At 33.4% G+C, this 27,499-nt stretch overlaps 1 protein-coding gene across 14 annotated transcripts in view; it reads left to right on the top strand.

The window, feature by feature from the left end:
- pHCl-1 (pH-sensitive chloride channel 1) overlaps window positions 1-27,499 on the top strand; it is a 466,217-nt gene that overhangs the window by 315,512 nt on the left and 123,206 nt on the right. For 10 of the 14 annotated variants that reach the window (XM_075307944.1, XM_075307955.1, XM_075307945.1 and 7 more), the window contains 3 exons: window positions 18,062-18,136; window positions 24,441-24,505; window positions 24,615-24,835. In XM_075307944.1, the coding sequence (XP_075164059.1) occupies window positions 18,062-18,136; window positions 24,441-24,505; window positions 24,615-24,835 (361 nt within the window). The remainder of the gene's footprint in view (window positions 1-18,061; window positions 18,137-24,440; window positions 24,506-24,614; window positions 24,836-27,499) is intronic. The other 4 variants (XM_075307951.1, XM_075307953.1, XM_075307948.1 and 1 more) reach the window with 1 other exon arrangement.

The raw sequence follows: 27,499 nt of genomic DNA, 5'->3' as shown, positions 1-27,499 counted from the left end.
AAACGAAAAATCAAGTAGTCCGATTTCTTTGAAAGAATTCAAATCTTTTCAAAGTTGTTTTCAGCACGAAGGATATGGTTGACTAAGTTAAAGCAAAATGTTCTCACAAATACGCTTCGGAAGGCGCAGCGAAGCGGGCCGAGTTACGCTAGTATTCAATAAATTTTAATTTGTTCTAAGTATAAAGTACTCAATAGATACTTTCAATATTAACCCTCCGACGGGTCAATTTTCAAACTGAATTTACTCCAAGGGAAGTATACCCCACCTCCACAAGGAAATTTTATCTAGAATCGTTAAATAAAGTTTCAAAGCGATCCAAACAATATTTTAGTTTCTATTGAGATTTGAATATGTTTAACAGTGTTGCCAGTATTTTTCAGGCTCTTGTCCCCAAATTGGGATGCTTTCGTCCCCAAAAATCCCCAATTTAAATTAAAATTCCCCATAAAAATTCCCAATAAATTGTTGTCAATTTGTTTGAAAAAAATAGTAATGAAATAGGTTCTGCTTTAGAAAGTCCGTAAGAATTTAAAAATTGAAAAAAAAATCTTCAATTTTTGTTATGCCTGTCTACGAGTTACAATAAGTCGTTTATTTCAAAACACGAAACCAGGAGACGGATATTCAAATTATCATCTGATAAAAGCCCTCATCAGAATTATTTATGAGTATAAAGAGTCATCGAATTTTTATCTTATACAAATCGTCTTTTAAATACTCGAGAAATAAAAATTGGGGTGTCAACATGTATATAATAATAAATTAAATAGTGGATAAATAAAATTGGATATGAACTCTGTTCTATACGTATGGCGTATACTTTCCAAATCAGTGTTGTATACAAATGAGGGAGCAACACTTCGAGCCGAGTCCTTACAAAAAAAATTCACAATAGTTAATCAGAGTAAATTGTAAATTAGCTTTCGGGCTCCAAATAAATGCTGTGGAATAGAGAGGAGGACAATTTTTTTTATTTTGAAGATTTGCTGCGCTTCTTAAAGCATGTAGAAGAAAAGAATTTCATATAAACCTTAACTCTAAACCTACATTATTATATCGAACAGATTTCCCCAAATTTCTTGAAATTCCCAACAAAATCCCCAAGTCCCCAACTCACAAATGTCGTCCCCATCCACGAAAAAATATCCCCGATTTGAAGAAAAATACTGGCAACACTGATGTTTAGTACGGGAACGTGTTAAAAGCTCCTTAGGGACCTTGTATTAAAACTCCAAGAAATCGTTAGCAAATGCACCGTCTTTTCGCTTTTTTTATTGAAACAGAAACACATATAGACTTCAATAAAAAACAAGTAAGTAAAGTAGAAAGTCGGGCGGGCCAGACTATATCATACCCTAAACAACCCTTTCTGAATTAGTTATCATAAGCATAACATTGATATAGGTCTGGGAGATAAACCGCAGTTGCACATTTAAGTAAATTAAGGTGTACATGTTTATGGGTGCTTTGTCTCAATCTAACTATAGCTCATAGTCGGTATTGCCTGAGAAAATGTTTGGTTTACCCTACAAAGATAAAAAAGTTCCCTACTTTTCCATACATTACCAAACAATTTTCCCTACAATATTTTTCGTTAAATTTAAACAAATTTTACAAAACAAAAATGGTTCTAAGTACATTATTATCTTAAAAATGCAACGTATATAATAGTGGGTAGAATTCTACCAAAAATAGTATTTTTTTTTTGTTAAATCTCTATAGAAATAAAATTTTGGCAAAAGTTTCTAGAAACAAATTTTTTTGAGAAATTTTTCTATAGAAATAAAATTTTGATAACAAATTCTATAGAAATAAAATTTTGAGAAAAACTTCCATAGAAATAATATTTAGAGAATGTTTTTTATAGAAATAATATTTTGAAAAAAATTCTATAGAAATACAATTTTTGACAAAATTTTCTATAGAAATAAAATGTTGACAAAATTTTCTACAAGAATAAAGTTTTGACAACATACCGTTAGTACTATAGAGGACTGGATCTAGCCCACTTTGAGTAAGATCGGTTAATAAATAAGGATTCTATGGCCAAATTTGGGAAAATCGGGCTATACATATATATGGCAGCTATATCTCAATCTGAACCGATTTCGATGAAATTTAGCACATACACTTAGTGCTATAGAAGTTTACATTTGACCAACTTTGAGTACTATCGGTTGATAAATAAGGGTTTTATAGCCACATTTAGAAAAATCGGGCGGTACATATGTATATATGCACGGATGAAAAAGACTGTTTTTCATATGTTTGGCTATAAACATTATATGTTTGGAACACAAATTTTTAAACACAATATTTTTGAGTGCAAGCATATAATGTTCATAAACTAGCATAACATGTTTGGGACATATATGTTAATATGTTAGAACATATTATGTTTGGGACATAAAATGTTTGTAAATATAATATGCTTGGATGCAAACATATATTAATTTAGAAATAGCCTATAAACATATATGTGTTTAGTAGCTTGGAGCGCTATTTAACAGGGAGCGATATTGAATTAAGTTGGTGGTTGTTGCTTGTTATTACAAAATTAACATTTTATTTTTCCTTGGGCAATTGATCAGCTACTTCTTTGATCCTTACAAACTGTGTGGTCCGCTGTTCGAATCCCCGTCCGGCAAAAGGTAAAATTAAAATAAAGAAAAATCATAAAATTGAATAATTTCTTCTACAATGTTTGTATTGCAGAAAAAGGTGCTAAGAACTAAAAAATCTCGTGGAAGTGAGAAAGATGTGGGGGAATATACAATTAGGCAGAAACAAAATTTTGAGCATTCAGGTCGAAAACCTATGTTGTTAGCACCTATATTACCTGTTTATTTCCATAATTCATTATGATTGTAAATATATAAATAAATAAATAAAATTTTGAGCACAATATTGTTTGGGAGATTTTTTTTAAGCATATAATATTTTTGGGTGCAAAATGCTTCCAAACATATTATATGTTCACATAATAACATATTGTTTTTTGGAAGACAACATTATTGAATTTGGATGCAAAAATACAAAATGTTTGGAACTTAGACTACCCAAACATATATTGTTAAGACCAATATGCTTTCAAACATATTATATATTGGAAGAGATCAAACATATAAATGTTTGGGCAATTCCCAAAAATGTATATGCTTGAAGCAAAATATGTTTGGGAGTATATGTTACAGAAGCGATTTTTTGTAAGGGTGTGGGAGCTATAGCTAAATCTGAACCGATTCCCATAATTTTTTTCACATATAGTTAGTGCTATAGAAGATTACATTTAGCCAACTTTGAGTAAGATCGGTTGATAAATAAGAGTTTTGTGGCCAAATTTGGAAAAATCGGGCGATACATATATATGAGAGCTATATCTAAATCTGAACCGATTTGGATGAAATTTTGCAGGCTTGAAGGGTGATGAAAAATGTATTTTTTTTGCCACATTTGTTGACGATCCGTTTGTAAAAAAGCGCAACGTAATCCCATTAGTCGAAATCGGGCGATACATATATATAAGAGCTATATCTAAATTTGATCCGATTTTTTCCAAATTCAATGGCGTTCGTCCTTGTACCCAAGAAACTCCCGGTACCAAATTTCATCAAACTCGGTTAATAATTGCGACAGGAATCCTGTGAACAACAAATACATGGACAGACGGACGGACGGACACCAAGCGCTAGATCGACTCAGGAGGTGATTCTGAGTCGATCGGTATATATTTTATGGGGCCTAAAATCAATATTTGTGGTAGGCACATTTTTTGGCAGATCAAACTTATTATACCCTGACCAATATGTGGTTTAGGGTATAAAACGTAGAAACTGATGTTCAGCAACTAATATGAACCAATTTCCCCATTGTAATTAGAGGGTCAAATTTCAACCGGATCATATGAAATTTGAGGCTACCAGATTAAATCTTTGTCTGTCGGTTTATATGGGGGCTATATATAATTATGGTCCTATGTGGACCAAGTTTTGCATTGTTGTTAGAGAGCATATACTGACATCAATTACCAAATTTCTTCTGGATCGGATCAAATTTGCTGTTCCAAGAGACTGCGGAGGTCCAACATGAGGATCGGTTTACAAAGGGTCTTTATAATTATTTATATATATATATATATATATATATATATATATATATATATATATATATATATATATATATATATATATATATATATATATATATATATATATATATATATATATATATATATATATATATATATATATATATATATATATATATATATATATATGCACCAATTTTGAATGGTTGTTGGAGGGCATATACTAACATCACGTACCAAATTTCTATGGGATCGGATGAAGTTTACACTTCCAAGATGATCCGGAAGTCAAATCTGAGGGTCGGTTTATATGCAACACTTAAAATACCGATCTACATCAATAACTATATGAACAAAGTTTGAAGTCGATAGCTTGTTTCATAAGTGATTGATTGAGTCAGAATTTCATCACGACCTACGATATATATTTTTAATGGGGTCTGACCAATATTTCGTTGTGTCTCATACGAAATACTTATTTAGTATACCCCCATCCTCTGGTGGAGAGCATACAAAAATTTAAACATACATCTTAATATAAAATTCCACACAAGAATTACAGTGTCCCTGAGGGCCCTTGTCTTCTTATTTGATTAGTATTCAACTAAAATTAATAGCTTCTGAGCCAATTCCACACTACTTCTGGAATCATCTTTGTATCTGGAATTTAGTTCATAAAAATTCTAATACATAGTTGGAATAAAGAAAATTTCTGTTGGCTGGAAAATTTTTCTTAAAAAAATTTACAAATAATCTAAAACAAAATAAATTGTTTCCTAATTAAAAAATTAACTTAGAACCGATATTGCAACAGACAATTTGTTTCGAACACCCATATGCAAATTGATTACCCAATACGAAGAATTTGCTTTCGAAAATACGCTGAAAAAATATTATCATGAGGACGGATTTCATGACCTTAAAATACGAATACGTTTTTGCTTAGCATAGAAGACGAATTTTTCTGATATAAAGTTTTTTTCTTTGTCCAAAATTCGATCAACTTTTCAATGAAGTCGTTTTGTCCTTTCATGTTAAGATAACCTTTTAAGTTGAAATGTTTATCATAACATGAAAGAAAATTTCATTTGAATAAGGTCAACTAGAGCTTAATAATTCTGAAAAAAAAATCTTTAAAAATAACGAAATCGTCTTTAAGTTTGATGACTTTTCAATAATAGGAGATGTTTTCAGCACTTTTTTTACTTGAAGCATAGCAAAATTTTTACATGAAATCGAGTCTGAACGAATTAAAATTTGTTTTCTAGAACGAAGTACGCAAAACTCTAATTTAAAAGAGAATTTTGTCCTAGAAATATCCTTACTTCAATTCTCTGCTTCTTTGGCTTAGAATCATTACCAAAATCATTAATGTAAAGACAAAATCTTTGGAACCGGTCATGCTTTTTTTTCAATGCCTCGTATAAAAATGTTTAAAAATTGGGAATGACATTTGATTCAATTTCAATTCATAACCATTCTAAATCGAAATCGCGGACATTTTAATTTCTCCAGATACAACCTCTTGTGGCCATTCACGCCTTCTTCGGTGGAGATTTTACCACATTTAAACTGAACGTATCAATCCTTAATGGTTGCTTTTCCGGAAACAGTATCTGGTAACTCTTCATGAATCCAAATGGAATTTTTTATTATCCATTTGTATTTTTCACAATAACAAAAGATGCTTCACTTAAAATACTACAAAACAATAAAACATTTGTGATAACAGGTTGGCTGACAAGTACCCGGTCTAACAAAGAAAAACACATTTTTTTTGTCAAAATTCGTTTTTATTATTCAACATAGTTCCCTTCAAGAGCAATACAACGATTATAACGACCTTCCATTTTGGTAGTACTCCTTCTGTTTTGCCTCAAAACAGGCCTCAGTTTCGGCGATCACCTCTTCATTGCAGCCAAATTTTTTCCCTGCGAGCATCCTTTTGAGGTCTGAGAACAAGAAAAAGTCGCTGGGGACCAGATCTGGAGAATACGGTGGGTGGGGAAGCAATTCGAAGCCCAATTCATGAATTTTTGTCATCGTTCTCAATGATTTGTGGCACGGTGCGTTGTCTTGGTGGAACAACCCTTCTCAAGATAATCGATAAAAAAACAGAGGCCATTACTTTGCCAGCGGACTTTTGAGTCTTTCCACGCTTCGAAGACGGTTCACCGGTCGCTGTCTACTCAGCCGACTGTCGATTGGACTCAGGAGTGTAGTGATGGAGCCATGCTTCATCCATTGTCACATATCGACGGAAAAACTCGGGTGTATTACGAGTTAACAGTTGCAAACACCGCTCAGAATCATCAGCACGTTGTTGTTTTTGGTCAAATGCGCGCGGCACCCATTTTGCACAGAGCTTCCGCATATCCAAATATTGATGAATGATATGACCAACACGTTCCTTTGATATCTTTAAGGCCTCTGCTATCTCGATCAACTTCATTTTACGGTCATTCAAAATCACTGCATTCACTGTCCTCCGTGCTCACTTCACCACGCTTGAATTTTGCATACCAATCAATTATTGTTGATTTCCCTGGGGCAGAGTCCGGAAACTCATTATCAAGCCAAGTTTTTGCTTCCACCGTATATTTTCCCTTCAGAAAACAGTATTTTATCAAAACACGAAATTCCTTGTTTTCCATTTTTTTCACAATAACAAAAGTTGCTTCACAAAAGACGCTCTATCTCACAAATTAATTGACTTACAGACGTCAAATTTTGACACGAATCATATGAAGGTTGGTACTATATAAAAAAAAATATGCATTTAATACTAGCGAAGCAATCTATGTGTCAGACCGAGGACTTATCAGCCAGCCTGTTATTTTAATGTATATATCCCTGTTTTGAATTCTAGTAATTTAAATGTAGTAGCATCATTTATGTCTCAGGGCTGAAAATTTTCACTATACCTGTTCCTATTCCCTAAAACAATATGTAAATTTTCTTAAACGGCATTTAAGTTTTCTTTGAGTGTATATTTGTATATAATCCTCAAATTGTGGCTACGTTCTTCATTCAGGGTATATTACAATCTCTACATTTATTGCTTGATTTGTGCACTTTACGGAACAGTAGAACTCTTAGCAATTGTTCTTTACCATTGTCATTGCCACTTTATTTGATTGTCATGCAAAACAAAGACCATGGCTAAAACATAATGGCTTTTGGTTGCATTAAAATAAATTGTCCTGATACACTTGCCATGCATCCACTACCAATAATTGCAGGAAAATGCAAAAAATAAAGCAAACAGCTTAATTGAATTGGACATTATGCACTCACTAACCAACCCTGGATGGGGATGTTTGGTCATATAATTCATGGATTGCTATTACACGAATTCAGAAAATTTATAAACTATCGTTACATTAGGCAAATGAATTGTGTAAAAACGCATTAGGAAGATAGAAGAATTACAGAAAAAATTTCGAGAGTTAAATAACTCTCTTTAATATCAGGATATAAGAATGCTAAGTCGAGGCTAACAGATATTCAATATTGGAGTTGTCATCTTGAAATGTGTCACTGATTCGTTTACCGTCAACGATATATTTTCGGATATAGCCACCATAAAAACAATGTTATTTTCCAGCTTTAACTTCTCAGCAAAAGATTGGCATTTATTCGAGAAATATTTCTTCTTAAACGCATCCCAAGATTCTCTATCAATTTTTTTTCCACTTCAAACGCTTTTTGATCGATTTATGAGAAAATTTAAATTTTGAAAAATTAAATGTCGTGAACACATATAGAAAAATAAATAAATAAGTACACAAATTGTGAAAATAAAATTAAAAATTTCACCCTCCGAAAATTACTACTGGTGGCATTTGATCATTTCCCTTCCATTCAAATATTTTTGAGATTTTTTTGCAAATTACAAGAATTATCAATTTTTTTATACCCTGCGCCACACTGTGGAACAGGGTATTATAAGTTAGTACATATGTTTGTAACACCCAGAAGGAGACGAGTTAGACATATGGTGCCTTTGGCAATAATGCTCAGGATGCGTCCTGAGTCGATATAACCATGTCCGTCTGTCCGTCTGTCCGTCCGTCCGTCCGTCCGTCCGTCCGTCCGTCTGTCTGTGAACACATTTTTGTGATCAAAGCCTAGGTCGCAATTTAAGTCCAATCGCCTTCAAATTTGGCACATGTTCCTAACTTGGGTCAGAATAGAACCCTTTTGATTTTGGAAGAAATCGGTTCAGATTTAGATATAGCTCCCATATATATCTTTCGCCCGATATGCACTAATATGGACCCAGCAGCCAGAGTTTTATACCGATTTGCTTGAAATTTTGTACAAACATAACACTTAGTCGTATAGTCAAGTGTGCCAAATTTGATTTAAATCGGTTCAGATTTAGATATAGCTTCCATATATATTTTTCGCCCGATATGGACTTACATGGCCCCAGATGACAGAGTTTTGGTCCAATTTGGTTGAAACTTTGCACTAGGAGTACAATTAGTAATATAGTCATGTGTGCCAAATTTGATTGAAATCGGTTCAGATTTAGATATAGCTCCCATATATATGTTTTTCTGATTTCGACAAAAATGGTCAAAATACCAACATTTTCCTTTTTAAATCGCCACTGCTTAGTCGAAAAGTTGTAAAAATTACTCTAATTTTCCTAAACTTCTAATACATATATATTGAGCGATAAATCATAAATAAACTTTTGCGAAGTTTCCTTAAAATTGCTTCAGATTTAAATGTTTCCCATATTTTTCCACCCTAGTGCATTAGCCGACTTAAATTTTGGGTCTATAGATTTTGTAGAAGTCTATCAAATTTTGTCCAGATCGAGTGATATGTAAATGTATGTATTTGGGACAAACTTTTATATATAGCACCCAACACATTTGACGGATGTGATATGGTATCGAAAATTCAGATCTACAAGTGGTGCAGGGTATAATATAGTCGGCCCCGCCCGACTTTAGACTTTCCTTACTTGTTTTAATATATATTTATACCAATATATAAATAACAAAATAAAAACGATGAATACCCAAAGAAAAAATACATTCTTTCCTCCGGAACGATATTTTGGACAAACAATATTCCCTTTTCTTGCAAAGTCATTTCTCTAAGAGCACATAAATCCGCATTTATAACAAATAGTGCAACGATTGTCTTTTCTTTTTGTTTTAAAAGAAAATTGCTTTTCGTGGAAACAAAACATAGATTTTGTTCCTTCATTCAGTGTCCCAGCAAAAAAAGCGTCACCAAAAAAGTAGTGAAAATGTTCTTTTTGGATCCGGAAGTGGTGCCAAATTGACGCAGAAGCAATTAAATTAACATGGGCTTGTCATAGGACGTTTATCCATTTCAACAGCCACTGCACTGAATTTGCATCACATCTTAAGGTGTGCGGTGAATTCAGTGTTTTGGATGTGAATTAAGAATTTTTGTGATATTTCGACAAATAAATAATTTTTAATTTTTTTTTTATGATTTTTAATGCATTATAACGCTTCTTTGGAACGTTTGTCATCGAATATTTTCAAAAATTCGCAATTTTTCTAGAAAGGATTTAAAAAATTTTTCAGCTAAATTTAAATAATGTGTACCATTTTATTAATTCTTAATATGTTTTTAACCTATTTGAAGCAAATAAAAATAAAAACATTTTCGTGAGTAACGCGTGATTCACGCGAAGCCGTGAATGAAATTTACACGAAATCTCGTGAATGTGCGTGAACGGGACTAAAGAAAAATTTGTGGCGCGTGAGTAAAAATCAAATTGTGTTCGTGATAGTGAGAGAGTAAAATTTCTCCGAAATCAATAATCCCAATAAAAATTTACTTTCACGATCCAACTCACGGTCAAGATAAAATTCACGTTAACGATAAAATTCATGTTCACGATAAAATTCACACTCATGGTAAAACAGAGATACAAAAAGTCACAATCACGAACAAATTCACGTTCACGATAAAATTCAAGCTCACCGATTTTAATCACCTTTACTTATTTAATCACGCTTAAGATTTCAATAGAGTGAATCACAAGAAATTTCGTTAATTCCCAGAATTTTATTGAGTCACGAAAATTGTCGCGTACCGAAAATATTCGTGACTTACGAGATTTGTCGTTAATTACGAAAATTGTCGTGAATCGTGCGAAAGCGTGAGGCATAAACGTTGTTCATGTGTGAGCGTGCGCGAGTATGAATTTTCATTTCGTGACCATGAATTCCTACCCACATGGCGTGCGTGAGTACAAAAATTTCTTCGTGAATGTGTTTGAGCGTGATTGAAATTCCACTCACGCGCGCATCTAAGTATATATTTACTGTAAAATAACAAAAAACTTAAAAAATCCAATAAAACGTAATACGTCTATCATTACAAAACAAACTATTTGGTAGTCACAATTGCCCAAAGTTGCCCACAGGCAACATTCTCTACCGCCTAAACGAATGGGCGTGGCGACCACAAATAATACCTATTAAAAATTCGAGGTCGAAAGGTTAAGAAAATTATTTGATAAAAAATTTCCCGCTGGTGAGATTTCCTGTGTTATTTATTTTGTATTCATACCCAGCAAAAAATTTTGGAAGTTATTCTAAAGGCACAACTTTAAAAGCAATTCCCATTCATTACATTTTAGAAAAAATGCAAAGTTCTGAAATTAGTTGTTGTCAAACGTTTCAGACAAGCGTTAGAATTCATTAAAAATCAAAACAAATTGTAAAAATTATTTATTTTTCAAAATTCCACAAAATGTTTTACTACACATCCAAACCACTAAATTCGAATCACACCTTAAGAAGTGAGGCAAATTAAGTGCAACGGCGGTTGAAAAGGTGGAAAACCGTCCTATGACAAGCTCATGTTAAGTTCATCGCTTCTGCGCCAATTTTACACCACTTCTTGATAAAAACAAAAACACATTATTGAAGTTGATCAAAATGTGCGCTACTCCCGGATCACAAGTTTGGGATCCAAACTACCTGTTTATACCCACCACCATAAAATGGTGACGGGGGTGTAATAAGTTTGTCATTCCGTTTGTAACACATCGAAATATCGATTTCCGACTATATAAAGTATATATATTCTTGATCAGGGAGAAATTCTAAGACCATAACATATAACCATGTCCGTCTGTCTGTCTGTTGTAATCACGCTACAGTCTTCAATAATGAAACAATCGTGCTGAAATTTTGCACAAACTTGTATTTTATCTGCAGACAGGTCAAGTTCGAAGATGGGCTATATCGGTGCAAGTTTTGATATAGTCGCCATATAAACCGACCTCCCGATTTGAAGTCTTGGGCTTATAGAAACCGTAGTTTTTATCCAATTTGCCTGAAATTGGAAATCTAGAGGTATTTTAGGACCGCAAAGAGGTGTGCCAAAAATGGTGAGTACCGGTCCATGTTTTGGTATAGCCCCCATATAGACTGATCTCCTGATTTTACTTCTTGAACTTATAGAATCCGTAGTTTTTATCCAATTTGCCTGAAATTGGAAATCTAGAGGAATTTTTGGACCACAAAGAGGTGTGCCAAAAATGGTGAGTACCAGTTCATGTTTTGTTATAGCTCCCACATAGACCGATCTTCCGATTTTATTTCTTGGGATTATAGAAAACGTAGTTTTTATCCAATTTTCTTCAAACTGGAAATCTAGAGGTATTTTAGGACCATAACAAGTATAAACGGCCGTAAGTTCGGCCAGGCCGAATCTTATGTACCCTCCACCATGGATTGCGTAGAAACTTCTACGAAAGACTGTCATCCACAATCGAATTACTTGGGTTGTGGTATTTTAAATCGTTTTCTAAATTGTGAGTTAGTCCATACGTGGTATACATTAGACAAAAAAAGTATGTGTAGGTAAGTCTACAAATAATTACGAATCGATATGGACTTTTGCACGGTATGTAGGGAGCCAGAATTGAAATTTGGGGGTCGCTTATATGTGGGCTATATACAATTATGAACTTGATATGGACCAATTTTTGTCCATATCTGAGGGCTATATATAACTATAGACCGATATGGACCTAGTTAGGCATGGTTGTTAACGGCCATATACTAACACAATGCACTAAATTTCAACTGACTCCGATGAAATTTGCTCCTCCAAGAGGCTCCAAAACCAAATCTCGGGATCGGTTTATATGGGGGCTATATATGATTATGGACTGATATGGACCACTTTTGGCACGGTTATTAAATATCATATACTACCACCAAGTACAAAATTTCAACCAGATCGGATGAATTTTGCTTCTCCAAAAGGCACCGGAGGTCAAATCTGGGGATCGGTTTATATGGGTGCTATATATAATTATGGACTGATATGAACCAATTCCTGCATGGTTGTTGGATACCATATACTAACATCACGTACCAAATTTCAACCGAATCGGATGAATTTTGCTCTTCCAAGGGGCTCCGGAGGTCAAATCTGGGGATCGGTTTATATGGGGGCTATTTATAATTATGGACCGATTTCGACCAATTTTTGCAAGGGAGTTTGATGCCATATATTAACATCACGTACCAAATTTCAACTGAATCAGATGAATTTTGGTCTTCCAACAGGCTCCGGAGGTCAAATCTGGTGATCGGTTTATATGGGGGCTATATATAATTATAGACCGATGTGGACCAATTTTTTATGGTTGTTAGAGACCATATACTAACACCATGTACCAAATTTCAGCCGGATCGGATGAAATTTGCTTCTCTTAGAGGCCTCGCAAGCCAAATCGGGGGATCGGTTTATATGGGGGCTATATATAATTATAGACCGATGTGGACCAATTTTTGCACGGTTGTTAGAGACCATATACTAACACCATGTACCAAATTTCAGCCGGATCGGATGAAATTTGCTTCTCTTAGAGGCCTCGGAAGCCATATTTGGGGGTCCGTTTATATGGGGGCTATACGTAAAAGTGGACCGATATGGCCCATTTGCAATACCATCCGACCTACATCAATAACAACTACTTGTGCCAAGTTTCAAGTCGATAGCTTGTTTCGTTCGTAAGTTAGCGTGATTTCAACAGACGGACGGACGGACGGACATGCTCAGATCGACTCAGAATTTCACCACGACCCAGAATATATATACTTTGTGGGGTCTTAGAGCAATATTTCGATGTGTTACAAACGGAATGACAAAGTTCATATACCCCCCATCCTATGGTGGTGGGTATAAAAAGGTATCCTGAAAATGATGAGTATATATTCATGTTTTGATATACCCTCCATATAGACGGATCACCAGATTTTACTTCTTGGGCTATAGAAACCGTAATTTTTATCCAAGTTGCCTAAAATTGAAAATCTAGAGGCATTGTAGGACCACAAAAACGAGTACCGACAACGGCGGGTATTGGTCTATGTTTTGGTATATCCCCCATATAGGCCGATCTTTCCGATATCTACAAACCGTAGTTTTTATCCGATTTGCCTGAAATTATAAATATACTGGTATTTTAGACTCACAAAAACGTCTATGGGATTTAGTTTTTATCGGTCCATTTGGTTAGGCCTCCGATTTAACCCCCATTATTTTTTTATTATTTTTTTTTTTAAATAATGGGGGTAAAAATCTACAGATTTAAAATTTCAAATCAAATCGTTATTTCATCATTCTCTTGTACACTTATAGGAGATGTTAATGATTCCTCTAAAACTCAAACAAAAATGGTTCTTATAAATCGTGAATCTGATATAATCTTCACTGGTAGAATCTTTAAATTTATCTTCAGGAAGTTTACTGGTTGAACTGATCTGCTTAAGAGAATATTTGTCATCAAACCCCCCTGAAATTTGAAAAGAGTAGTGGTGAGTATTTAAGATTCGGCCCGGCCGAACTTACTGCTGTATAAACTGATTCCCGTTTATAACCCACCCAGGAAAAAAACTTGGAAGTAGTTCCACAAACATTTCTTTTAAAGCACATCTCGAAATCTCCCATCTAGTCTTTTCTACTTCCGATGCAGTCCTATTGGACAAGTCTTAGAAAGAACGGAATTAGGCCGTTTTAAGTTAAAATTTATTTGGACAGTTAAATTTCGCAAAAAAGAATAGAAAATCAATAAAAAAAAGTAAATAACCCCGCTGGGATTTGAACATGTGCCGTTTGCCCTTTTCACCTCCATAGAAGTTCTTTTGAGAAGGTTTTGCAAATTACGATAATTTTTAATTAAAAATCATTTTGCCATTAAAAATCAAAAAGAAAAAATTATAGCAAAATATCTGCAATAAAAACAAAATAAAAACGATGTGTGCATAACATAAAAAATAATTTTTTAGAAAAATATTTAATAAAAAAATTGCCGCTGGTGAGAACCAGCGTTCTTTATTTTTTCATTCATAATAATAAAGAACATCTCAGGAAGTAGTAAGAATGTTATGCCGTTGTGTCATATTAGGTTCATATCGCTAACATTTGAATAGACGTTTTGATGCATTTTGTTCAATGGCGTTTGTGGCTGAGAAAGCTATGGCGTTTTGTTATTGTGTCAACAGAGCCATGTTCAACTCCCGGTGGAAGCGGAAAAATGGCGTCCTTCCCAAGCCCATGTAAAATTCATTGGAGATGATCCAAGTTTCCAAACGTCGCCAAATAAAAGTAGTGAAAATATTCTTTTTGGATCGGAATTGGTGCAAACTTGGCGCAGAAGCGGTGAATTTAACATGGGCTTGTCATAGGACGGATGTTCACAATTACAACAGCCGTTGCATTGAACTTGCATGACTTCTTAAGGTGTGATCCGCATTCAGTGTTTTGGATATAAATTTATTATTATTATTATTTATTTATTTAACATTTATTCGAAAAAATATTAAATTTATTGTATAATTTTATTAATTCTTAGGTTAGGTTAGGTTAGGTGGCAGCCCGATGTATCAGGCTCACTTAGACTATTCAGTCCATTGTGATACCACATTGGTGAACTTCTCTTTTATAACTGAGTGCTGCCCGATTCCATGTTAAACTCAATGACAAGGGACCTCCTTTTTATAGCCGAGACCGAACGGCGTTCCACATTGCAGTGAAACCAATTAGAGAAGCTTTGAAACACTCAGAAATGTCACCAGCATTACATTGAGGTGGGATAATCCACCGCTGAAAAACTTTTTGGTGTTCGGTCGAAGCAGGAATCGAACCCACGACCCTGTGTATGCAAGGCGGGCATGCTAACCATTGGCTCCTGGTGGTAATTCTTACTCTGTTTTTAATTTATTTGAAACAAAAAAAAGTTAAAATTGCTCATTGAAAATATGTAAAAAGCGAGTTGTAAAAAATGTATAGTCAACATAATGAACATCTTTGGGAGGACATTTTTGGAAGTGCTTTTAAAGTTGTGCCTGTTGAAGAACTTCCATTTTTTTGCTGGGAAGTTTAGCAAGGGACCTCCTTTTATAGCTGAGTCCACACCCAGTGAAGGGATATGATCACCTCAACGATGTTTCAAGAGCGAAATGTTATTTTTGGACGGGGAATATGTAACATGTTTGCAGCAACCATGCTATTTTCTCAAAAAAAAAATGTATCAGATTTCAGCAAAAATGTATATGTTTGCCGAGAACACAACATATTAAATACAAAAATGTTCCATTGTCACCGTTCAAAAATTACATTTTGCTCATGCAACATGTTTGGGGTGATCATATTCCTTCCCAGCGTCCAAACGGCGTTTCACATTATGGTGAAACCACCTACGGAAGCTTTAGAATACTCAGAAATCTCACCAGCATTACAAAGAGAAGATAACCCAACGCACATTGGGGTTTTTGATACCAAAAATGGGAATTAATTGAAAAATGAAATTTAGGAGAACCGAATAAATTTTTATAGTCGGTAAAAGTACACAAAATTCCACATCACTAGCGCAAAAATTGTGTCTTTGACAAGTACCGTTGTGTCACTATATATGTTTGAAGTTGGAGTTATTTTACGTTTTCCTTGCGTGCGATATAAATGTAAATTATTGGTGTCTTAAAAATTAGTTTTGAGTGTTTTCTAAAGCGATAATTAAAAAAATAATAATGGAACCTTCATTCTCAGGTTAATAAGATTATTTTTGTGTTTTTTATTTTTATATTTGACTTGTGTTATTATATGAAATTTAGTTTCGCTCGTACGTCTTTAAATTAGAGGATTTCGAGAAATATGTCGACAAATAGTTGTGAATAAAGCCAAATTAAGTAAAAAAGTTTATTTTTTCTAAAACAATAAACTCTTTTGAAAGCATAGATGAAAAATTTGTCTGCACTTTTTTGCACATTTTGAAATTAAATGGAAATACATTTTTCAACCCCTGGTACTATATGTCCCCAACTGTTCACAAATATTTATTACTTGGAGCAGAAATAATTAACCACGCTTTACTTCCAATTGGACAGTTGTCGGAAGAAGCGCAAGAAGCTAGAAACAAAGATTTTAAAAATTTTAGAGAGCATTTTTTGCGAAAATGTTCTATGGAAAAGTCAAATGAAGAGATATTTAAAAGACTGTTAATTAACATACTTCGGATCCAGTTATATCAGAAATGAGAAATTAAAAGAGAAGAAACCCCACAATTTGCCTATGGAAGCAATTCAAATGTTGATATTTGAGTCAAATCTTGATGGTGATCAAAATGCCAGTGTTGATGATAATGATACATATAGTAATTTTACTGACGATGATGATAATAATTGTTAAGAATCAGATCAAAAAGCAGATATTCATTCTCTTTTTTTGTTGCAAATTAACTAATGGAAAACAAATAAAATGTGGACTAAAAAATATTTAAAATTTGATTGGTTTTATGTCTTTTAGTGAATTTGGCCGAAAAAAGTTAAAACTATAAACAGGGAAAGCTACTTCGAATTAATTCCCACTTGTGACATCAAAAACCCCACTGTGCAACGCTGAAAAACTTTTTGGTGTGTGCACGGTGGCGCCATTTGTAATACATTGAAATCGATCATTTCAGGCCATATAAAGTATATATTTTTGATCAGCGGGAAATTCTATAACCATCTAACGATGTCTGTCCGTCTATTCTAATCACGCTAATGCCTTCAATATTGAAGCTATCGTGCTGAAACTCGTTTTTATCTACGCGAATATAAAGTTGAAAGATGACCTATATCGGTTTGGATTTATAGACCGATGACTTCTTAAAAGCATGGGAGGCGCAATTATGTTCGCAAAGTCATTTCAAATAATTGATGTACACTGAAAAAATGGAGGTGTACCCAGTTCCCAGTAGATTTTATCTTCACCTTAATGATTTTGGTAATAATTTCGGACCAAAGAAGCGAGGAATTATTATAAGAATGCAAAATAAGAATGGTCAAAGAAACAACTTCGTAGCAGAGAAATGTTACGACGTCCATGCTAAGCAAAACGTCCATTCGTATTTTATGAGCAAGAATTCCTTGTGACAATTAGTGCCACTTTAACATTTTTCATTTTTTCTGTGCAGTTAGATATTTACTCAGAGTTGAGTAGCTTTATATCAAATAAGTGCTACCACTTACGTGATTCAATTAAATATTTATTAGTTTCGAGAAAAAACTTTTTTGTCGTACAAATAAATGCGAAAAATAATATATTTTGTCTAAGACATCTTTTCGAAAAAAATTACAAATTCTTTCACTATAGAATTACCCAATATTTGAGAGGAAAATAACAAAAGTTTTTGAATTGTCTAACTGATGTTGACGCTTAACTTTTAACCAAACCCCATAAAATTAACCAGACAAACATACATTCAATACACTACTAACGCCTTGCTAATAACGACATTAACACTTCTTAATTAATTTGCAAATATTTTAATTCTTTGAAACTTGGTAATATACATTGAACAAAATTTTATGTAGTTTTGTCAAATATGTTGCTTGGTTTGAGGTATTTGCTTTTTTTCATACACTAGCAAATTGGCATCCATAATCACAAACATCCTTTTTGCAGATGAAGACTTTTGCTGTGGATTATCATCACCTGATATGGCTACTGAACAAAACACAAGGAGGCCACACAAGCGCGGTTTGTTTAATTTATGTATAGACATACTTGGTATCTTTTATTTTAATTGGAAATTATTATTTTTGGTTTGTAAAGTGAGGTACTCGGTTTAGGGTAAAAACTAACTCTCTCTTTAAAAAATAAATATGTAATATTTTATTTTTATTTTTTTGAGCCAAAGGATGATAAAAGGACTAATTTCAAAATGTTTGTGATCTCCATAAAAAAATATTCGTTAGCTTCAATCATGAAATTAATTTGTCTAATAACACTAGTTTACACTGAAAATGTACATTTGATGAGAGTTGACTTATGTATTTTGATCTGAACCTCTTAACTTATTACAGATCCAATTATATACGATTGTCCATCATCTTAATAATATAATTTAATTTAATAATTTAACTATCAACAACAATATCGGACATTTCTAACTCAAGATATAATTTGTTTGGTGAAAAAAAGAGCGAAAAACTAAAAATAACGGGATATCTCAAAAACTATTCCATAAAAAAAATTCGAATTCAGCAAATCAAAATACATAAAAAAGTCACATCTCATCAAATGTACATTTAAAAAAATTTATTTTGTAAACAGTGAAATTTTTAATTAATATTGATACAATTATGGAAATGATAATATCATTGCAATCTATTATTTCAATTAATACAAATGCAATAATCCTTGTGTACTATATATAAACCTACGAGGGTTGACTTTTATATTTCGGGATTTCATAAATGCAGCATATGGAACTTTCCAGTTGGAGCACCATGATCTCAGGATCATGCTGGTACAGGGTCCAAACACGGGGAGATACTGGAGGTGTGCATTCGCCCACCCAATATCTCCCAAACAGGCCACCCCACGTTACTAATAATTTCAAAAATTTCAAGTTTTACGATAGAGCGGCCATTTGGCAGATTGCCCAATCACCAAATATAAAAGGCAACCCCCTTCTTTCATTTAAATTTTATTTATTTTCAATTCTTTTCATCTTAATATTATGTACATTTCGTGTCTCAAAAATTAGGAGTATCAGTGCAGGTTTACTAATGCAATAGGTCTGGTTTCACATAGTAGGTTTCGTCCCACTACTTGAATTTTTATTTTTCTTAATATGTATATACATTCAAAAAAGCAAATTTATTTTTTTTTAATTTGATGTTAATTATTCTCTTTTAGTGAAAATAATATCAAGAGATTTTATTCACATTTTTTTTTTTGGTTGAACTAAAAAAAGAGAAAAACAAGTAAGGAAAGTCTAAAGTCGGTTGGTGCCGACTATATTATACCCTGCGCCACTTTGTAGATCTACATTTTCGATCACATCCGTCAAATGTATTGGGGGCTATATATAAAGGTTTGTCCCAAATACATACATTTAAATATTACTCGATCTGAACAGAATTTGATAGACTTCTATAAAATCTACAGACTCAAAATTTAAGTCGGCTAATGGACTGGGGTGGAACACAATGTTAGTAAAAAAATATGGGAAACGTTTAAATCTGAAGCAATTTTAAGGAAACTTCGAAAAAGTTTATTTATGATTTATCTCTCGATATATATGTATTAGAAGTTTAGGAAAATTATAGTCATTTTTACAACTTTTTGACTAAGCAGTGGCGATTTTACAAGGAAAATGTTGGTAATTTGAGCATTTTTGTCGAAATCAGAAAAACATATATGGGAGCTATATCTAAATCTGAACCGATTTCAACCAAATTTGGCACGCATAGCAACAATGCTAATTCTACTCTGTGTGCAAAATTTCAACTAAATCGGAGCAAAAAAATAGCCTCTGTGGTCATATGAGTGTAAATCGGGCGAAAGCTATATATGGGAGCTATATCTAAATCAGAACCGATTTCAACCAAATTTGGCACGCATAGCTACAATGCTAATTCTACTCCCTGTTCAAAATTTCAACCAAATTGGGGTAAAACCCTGGCTTCTGGGACCGTATTAGTCCATATCGGGCGAAAGATATATATGGGAGCTATATCTAAATCTGAACCGATTTCAATAAAACTTGGCACACTTGACTATAGTCCTAATTGTTCTTCTTGTGCAACATTTTAAGTAAATTAGGTTAAAACTCTGGCTTCTGGGGCCATATAAGTCCATATCGGGCGAAATATATATATGGGAGCTATATCTAAATCTGAACCGATTTCTTCCAAAATCAATAGGGATCTATTCTGAGCCAAAACACATACTTGTGCCAAATTTAAAGTCGATTGGACTAAAACTGCGACCTAGACTTTGATTACAAAAATGTGTTCACGGACAGATGGACAGACGGACAGACGGACATCGCTATATCGACTCAGGAGCCCACCCTTAGCATTTTTGCCAAAGACACCATGTGTCTATCTCGTCTCCTTCTGGGTGTTGCAAACATATGCACTAACTTATAATACCCTGTTCCACAGTGTGGAGCAGGGTATAAATACATACACAAATGAAGTATAGAATTTTACTAAATTTGAATTTCGCACGAAATAGATCAGAATTTCCTAAAATGTGTAAATTTTACCAAAAATCACATCTCGGACTTCGGGCTAAAGATATTTTTTGCAATTTCAAATCCCATTTTTATACCCTGCGCCACACTGTGGAACAGGGTATTATAAGTTAGTGCGTATGTTTGCAACACCCACACCCTCAAAAAAAATCGCTTCTTTAACATATGTTCCAAACATATTTTGCAGGAAGCACATATATTATTGCATACTGCCGAAACATTAATATGTTTGTTTTATGTGAACATATTATATGTTTGGAAGCATTTTGAGCCAAAAATATTATATGCTTGGAAGAATTTTTCACAAACACGATTGTGCTCATTCCCTAACATACTCGTAATTTTCACTTCCACGAAATTTTTTTGTTATTGGAACCTTTCTCTGTAATACAAATAATGTTGAAGAAATTATTCACTTTTATAAATTTTTTAAATTTTACCTTTCGCCTGCACGGAGAATCGAACCGAGGACCATACAGTTTGTAAGCCAACACACTATCCACTGGGCTACGTAGCTGTTATAGTCACCAGTAGATAATTATCGTTTTAAGTTACATTTATATAGCATAGTTTGCAGCGCCCACGAGCCCATGCAAACATAACATTATTTAACAGAAACATACATTTGTTTGCCACGTGGAGCAGTGGTTAGCATGTCTGCCTTGCATGCAAAGGGTCGTGGGTTCAATCCCTGCTCCGACCGAACATTTTTTTTTTTTTTTTTTTTTTTTTTTTTTAATTTACACATTTATATTTATACTATATTAATTTTTTTTAAATGAAACTTCGAAATGTGTGTTATTAAAGATTTATAGTCAGTAACAGTGCTTGATATATACGAAATTGACTGATTTTTGGATAAAATATTATTTTTTATTGCAAAAATAACAATCTTGTAATAAAAAACTGTTTTTGTACAAAACTTTAAAATTTGGAAGGAATTCAAAAACTCACAAAAGAAGAACGTGGAGTCGAGTATAAACATACATACATAATTTTATAATATAAACATAAATCTATTTAGGAGTGAACAGTTTTTTACTAGCATTTAACACCATCGCTCTAAAATTCCTTTTATTTTTCTTTAATAATTCATTTTAAAGAAAATAAACTTTTTAAATTGTTTTAGCTGTAAAACCCGAACTTAATGCCCGCTTTTATATTTGATGGTGTCCGTCAACTCCTCGTGGACTACTTTTTAATAAAGAGGAACTAAAGTTTGTTTTTTACATTTTACTGTGTAATTTTTCACTATTTCCTCCTTATTTCATTTTACTGTCCCAACTCTAAAAGGAGTATAGTGCCCTTTCGTTATTTTTATGAAGACCCCTGATTTCTTTTAACGAACCAAGAAAAAAATTGTGCCCATAATGCCAAAATGATAAACAAAACACATGTCCACACATACATAAAATGCTGCTCTCAAGGCGAACACATAAGCTGTTTGTTTTTCAAATGTCTATTCTCTTGGTTCAGAATGTATATTCTCTTTATTCAAATTAAATAATATTTAGCCTTAAACATATAAAATTTTTGGCCTTATCATAAACCAGTTTTCCGAAACAACATACAAGCGGTTTCACAGAAATTGTTCTCTTTTGACTCTTTTGCTGTGTTATATTGATATCTTTCGTCAACTCTCCCGGTTTCCATCTCTATTTCTCTGTATACTCTCTCTGTCGCTTTGAATAAAATATCACAACATATGTATGTTTAGTCGAAATTTGTAAATTTATATATGTTTGTATTCACACATATGATTTTTATGAAACATTGATGCCCCAAACATAATATATTCTAACATATTAACATAGATGTCCCAAACATTTAGTGTTAGTTTAGGAACATTACATGTTCGCACTTAAATATATTGTGGTTTAAAATCGTGCCCGAAACACATTTTGTTTATATCGGAACATATGAAAAACATATTTTTCTAACAGTGCAGAAGGAGACGAGATAGACACATGGCGTCTTTGGCAAAAATGCTCAGGGTGGGCTCCTGAGTCGATATAGCCATGTCCGTCTGTACGTGAACACATTTTTGTAATCAAAGTCTAGGTCGCAGTTTTAGTCCAATCGACTTCAAATTTGGCACAAGTATGTGTTTTGGCTCAGAATAGAACCCTATTGAGTTTGGAAGATATCGGTTCAGATTTAGATATAGCTCTCATATATATGTTTTTCTGATTTCGACAAAAATGGTCAAAATACCAACATTTTCCTTGTAAAATCGCCACTGAATAGTCGAAAAGTTGTAAAAATTACTCTAATTTTCCTAAACTTCTAATACATATATATCGAGCGATAAATCATAAATAAACTTTTGCGAAGTTTCCTTAAAATTGCTTCATATTTAAATGTTTCCCATATTTTTTACTAACATTGTGTTCCACCCTAGTACATTAGCCGACTTAAATTTTGAGTCTACAGATTTTGTAGAAGAAGTTTTGGACAAACCTTTATATATAGCCCCCAATACATTTGACGGATGTGATATGGTATCGAAAATTTAGATCTACAAAGTGGTGCAGGGTATAATATAAAGGGTGGTTAAAATTTCAAGGGCCGATGTTGATTTTGAATAAAACACAAACTATTTAGGAAATTATTGTAATTTTATTATGATATATTGGTATTACTCAATTATGTACGGAACAAAATATCGGCCAAATGGGAGCCGCGACCTCGGTGGCACACCTTCATCCGATGGTCCAAATTTTCGATGACGCTGAGGCATAATGGAGGTTCTATGCCGTTAATGTCCGAATTATCTCATCCTTTAGCTCTTTAATTGTTGCTGGCTTATCGACGTACACCTTTTCTTTCAAATCTATCTCACGATAGCGAACACCATTCACAGAAACTGCCTCACCGGCCTCATTTTGGAAAAAATACGGCCCGATGATGCCGCCAGCCCATAAACCGCACCAAACAGTCACTCTTTGTGGGTGCATTGGTTTTTCGACAATCACTCGTGGATTCTCATTCGCCCAAGTGTTCTCATTCGCCCATTCTGTTTATTGACGAATCCACTGAGGTGAAAATGTGCCTCATTACTGAAGATGATTTTCTTCGAAAATTGATCATCCACTGTTGCCATTTCTTGGAACCATTTAACACGTTGTTGGATTGTGCATCTCTCCACGGTTCAAATTGAGTAAGTCTGAAATAGAGAAATGTCAAATAAAATTCGGAAAAAAAACTTGGCGTTTAGGTGTGGTTCCCATTCAACATCGGCCCTTACAATTTAACCACCCTTTAGTCGGCCCCGCCCGACTTTAGACTTTCCTTACTTGTTAGTCTTAGAAATAAGATATTTTCTTTAACAAGTGAAAAAATAACTATTTCTAAAAAATATTCGTGAATCTTGTCGGAAAAGATTATTAATTTTTTTATCATAACGGCGTTTGTATTTTTTAACACTAACATAAATTTTCTTTCCTGGGGGTTCACTGTTTTTGATAAATTATTATTAATTTTTTAAATATCTAAATTACATTTCATACTGTATTCTGTTACATGTGTCCGTGGCCATCAGAACTAATCTACTTTTTGTTTTTTCCAAATAAATATTTGAACATCCTTGTTGTATTCATACAATTTCATGGCTTTCATGGCTGTGCTGCTCCACATCACTGTTCTCCATTAGTTTCTAGTTTCCTTTCTTTAGATTATGTTAAATATAATTATAAGTGTGTCTCTGTCAAGCTTTCTTTAGAATTTCCATTAATTAAAATACATTTTTGTTTTTTTTTACATTCTCTTCTTGCTCACCGATTGGACTGACTGTAGGTACCCTCAATGTTAATGTGACTGTGCTGCTGCTAAGTTTGGCCTCTCCCGATGAAAGTAGTCTGGTAATGTCATAATGCTATTATTTGAGTAAAATTCCTAGTGAATCTTATATTAATATTAATTACTGCACTTCACTTTATTTCATTTGTTTTTGTTTTTTGTTACCTACAGAAATACGAAGTGGAATTCCTGCTGAACCAGTTCTGGGTGGACCCTCGTTTGCAGTATGGCAACAAGTCACATTATGATTTTCTAAATGCATTGCATCATCATGACAGCATCTGGACGCCGGACACCTATTTTAGTATGCACGGCGACTTTAAAGATCCTATTATACCCATGCATTTCGCTTTGCGTATTTTCCGGAACGGGACCATTATGTACTCAATGAGGTGTGTATGGATTACAGAGAATATGTTTTTCAAGTTGTTTTTCCTTTCTGTCCATTTTTGTAATTCATGAATATTTATAAGGCAATAGGTCTCGACTTGATTGTGTCCACTTCAATCAGTGTTGTGTGGTACTGGTTTTCTATGTGACCAACAAATATGGGCCAGTGCTGTCTTTCTTTTTTGTTAATAAAACAATTTGTTTTTACTGTCATTGAGTAGGTAGTATCCTGACTGCATGGTTACTTCACTCTGTTGCCAGACTACATTACTCTCTTATAACTCCATGAATAAGAGGAAGATTCATTCAGTGTTGCCCAAAATAGCGATTTATTGTCACTTAGGCGATTTTTTAGGTAAAAAAGTAAAAACAAATATTTAGGGATCTAAGAAAGTTTTTAGTTCTTAAACTACAACAAACATTTTGAAAACTCAACAAAAACTGGGTTTTGTGTTTCACTCACAAATAGATGTGTGGACCGGCTCACACTCAAAAAATGAATCTAAAGATTTTGACCTTGCTTTAAATGTTTTGGTATTGATTCCAAGCCAAAGATGCGGCTTCTTTAAAGTAAAAACATTTTTAGCGACCTATCTGACTTTAAATCTAGGATCAATAACATTAAAATTAGGATATAGATCACAATTTTCCAATTTTCATTCTCTTTTCGCTGTATATTTTAATAAAGCAATGTATGTACAAACAGATGCCAATTAAAAAATCCACATTATAACGGATAGTTCAAATTTTTTCTTAATTCGAAAAAAAAACTTGAAATCAAAGATACTAAGTCCTCAAACTAAGCCTTATTTTGATCTTGATATATCGATTTCCCAATGTCGTAATGAGATACACGCAAAAAAATAATTCTTTCCTCCCAAACGAAATTTTAGACAAACAAAGTTCGTTTCTCATTTGCTTTTCGTTGAAAGGAAGTGTATTTGGAAGAAAAGTATATACTTTTTGTGATAAACGTTTATTCTTTTCCAGGATGTAAAACCAATTTCATAGAGACTAACTCAAAAAAAAATTTTTCTGGCTAATTGCATTTCCCTCCCATCTTTCTCACTGCCACGAAGTTTTTTAGTTCTTAGCACCTTTTTCTGTAATACAAACAATGTAGAAGAAATTATACGATTTTATACATTTTAATTTTTTTTTACCTTTCGCCTGGACGGAGAATCGAACCGCGGACCATGCAATTTGTAAGCTAACACACTATCCACTGAGCCATGTAGCCGTTATTGTCATCAATAGACAATTACGCATATAAGTTATATTTATATAGCATAGCTTGCGGCGCCCACGAGCCGATTAAACAAAGTTTATTTAACAGAAAAATACATTTAGTTGGGCACCGTGGAGCAGTGGTTGCTACGTCCGACTTGCATGCCAAGGGTCGTGGGTTCGATCCCTGCTTCGACCAAAGTTTTTTTTTTTTTGTTTTTTACATATCCCAGCAAAAAAACGTCGCCAAAGAAGTAATGAAAATGTTCTTTTCGGATCCGGAAGTAGTCCAAAATTGACGCAGAAGCGATGAATTTAACATGGGCTTGTCATAGGACGGAAGTTCTCCTTATCAACAGCCGTTGCACTGAATTTGCATCACTTCTTTAGGTGTGATCCGAATTCAATGTTTTGGATGTAAATTAAAATATTCTGTGATATTTTGTCAAATAAATAATTTTTTATAATTTTTAATGGAATCTAACGCTTGTTGGAAACGTTTGACCTCAAATATTTGCAAAAATTCACAATTTTTTCAGATTGCATTTAGCATTTTTTTTCGACACAATTTAAATGATTTGTACCATTTTATAGATTCTTACTCTGTTTTTAACCTATTTGAAACAAAAAAAGTTAAAATTACCCATTAAAAGTAGGAAAAAACCAAGTTATAAAAAATTGAATTAAAAGAACTTCCTGGGTAGTTAAAATAAAGAACATAATTGGGAGTGCATCTTCTGGAAGTGCTTTTAAAGTTGTGCCTTTGGAAGAACTTGCAAATTTTTTTGCTGGGATATTCCACATATGGTCGAAGGATTCCGAAAAAATGTTCAACATTACATTCTACTATATTAAATTTTTACAATGAACTTTAAAATGTGTCTTATTAAAGACCTAAATTTAGAAACGAACAGTGTTTGATATAAACGAAATGGACTGTGTTGTTGGTTTAAAAATACCTTTTTTATTGAAAAAATAAAAATTTTTTAACAAACGAATTTTTTTGATGATAAAATTGTATACTTTTCGAAGCAATTCAAAAAACTCTAACAAAAGAAAAACGTTTTCGGTACACGTTTTCCAAACGTTTTTTTTTTTTCTTTGCGTGTATATGGATCGACCAAAATCTGCCGATTTGTGGCTATAAATTCAGAATTTTTTTTGCATTTTAGTCGAAGGGAAATGTTCAAGCAATTTAGAGAAAATGGTAACACAGCAAAAACACGTGTCGCCAAAAAGATAGTGAAATTATTGTTTTGGGATCCGGAAGTGGTGCAAAATTGGCGCAGAAGAAATGAATTTAACATGGGCTTGTCATAGAACGGATGACCACCATTTCAACAGCCGTTACACTGAATTTGCATCATTTCTTAAGGTGTGATCCGAATCAGAGTTTTTAATGTGAATTAAGCAGTCTTGTAATATTTTGCCAAATATAA

Source organism: Haematobia irritans, chromosome 4, assembly GCF_050003625.1.
Source record: "Haematobia irritans isolate KBUSLIRL chromosome 4, ASM5000362v1, whole genome shotgun sequence".
Taxonomy (NCBI): domain Eukaryota; kingdom Metazoa; phylum Arthropoda; class Insecta; order Diptera; family Muscidae; genus Haematobia; species Haematobia irritans.
Note: the sequence above shows the minus strand (reverse complement) of the source record. Positions and strands in the feature narration are given on the sequence as shown.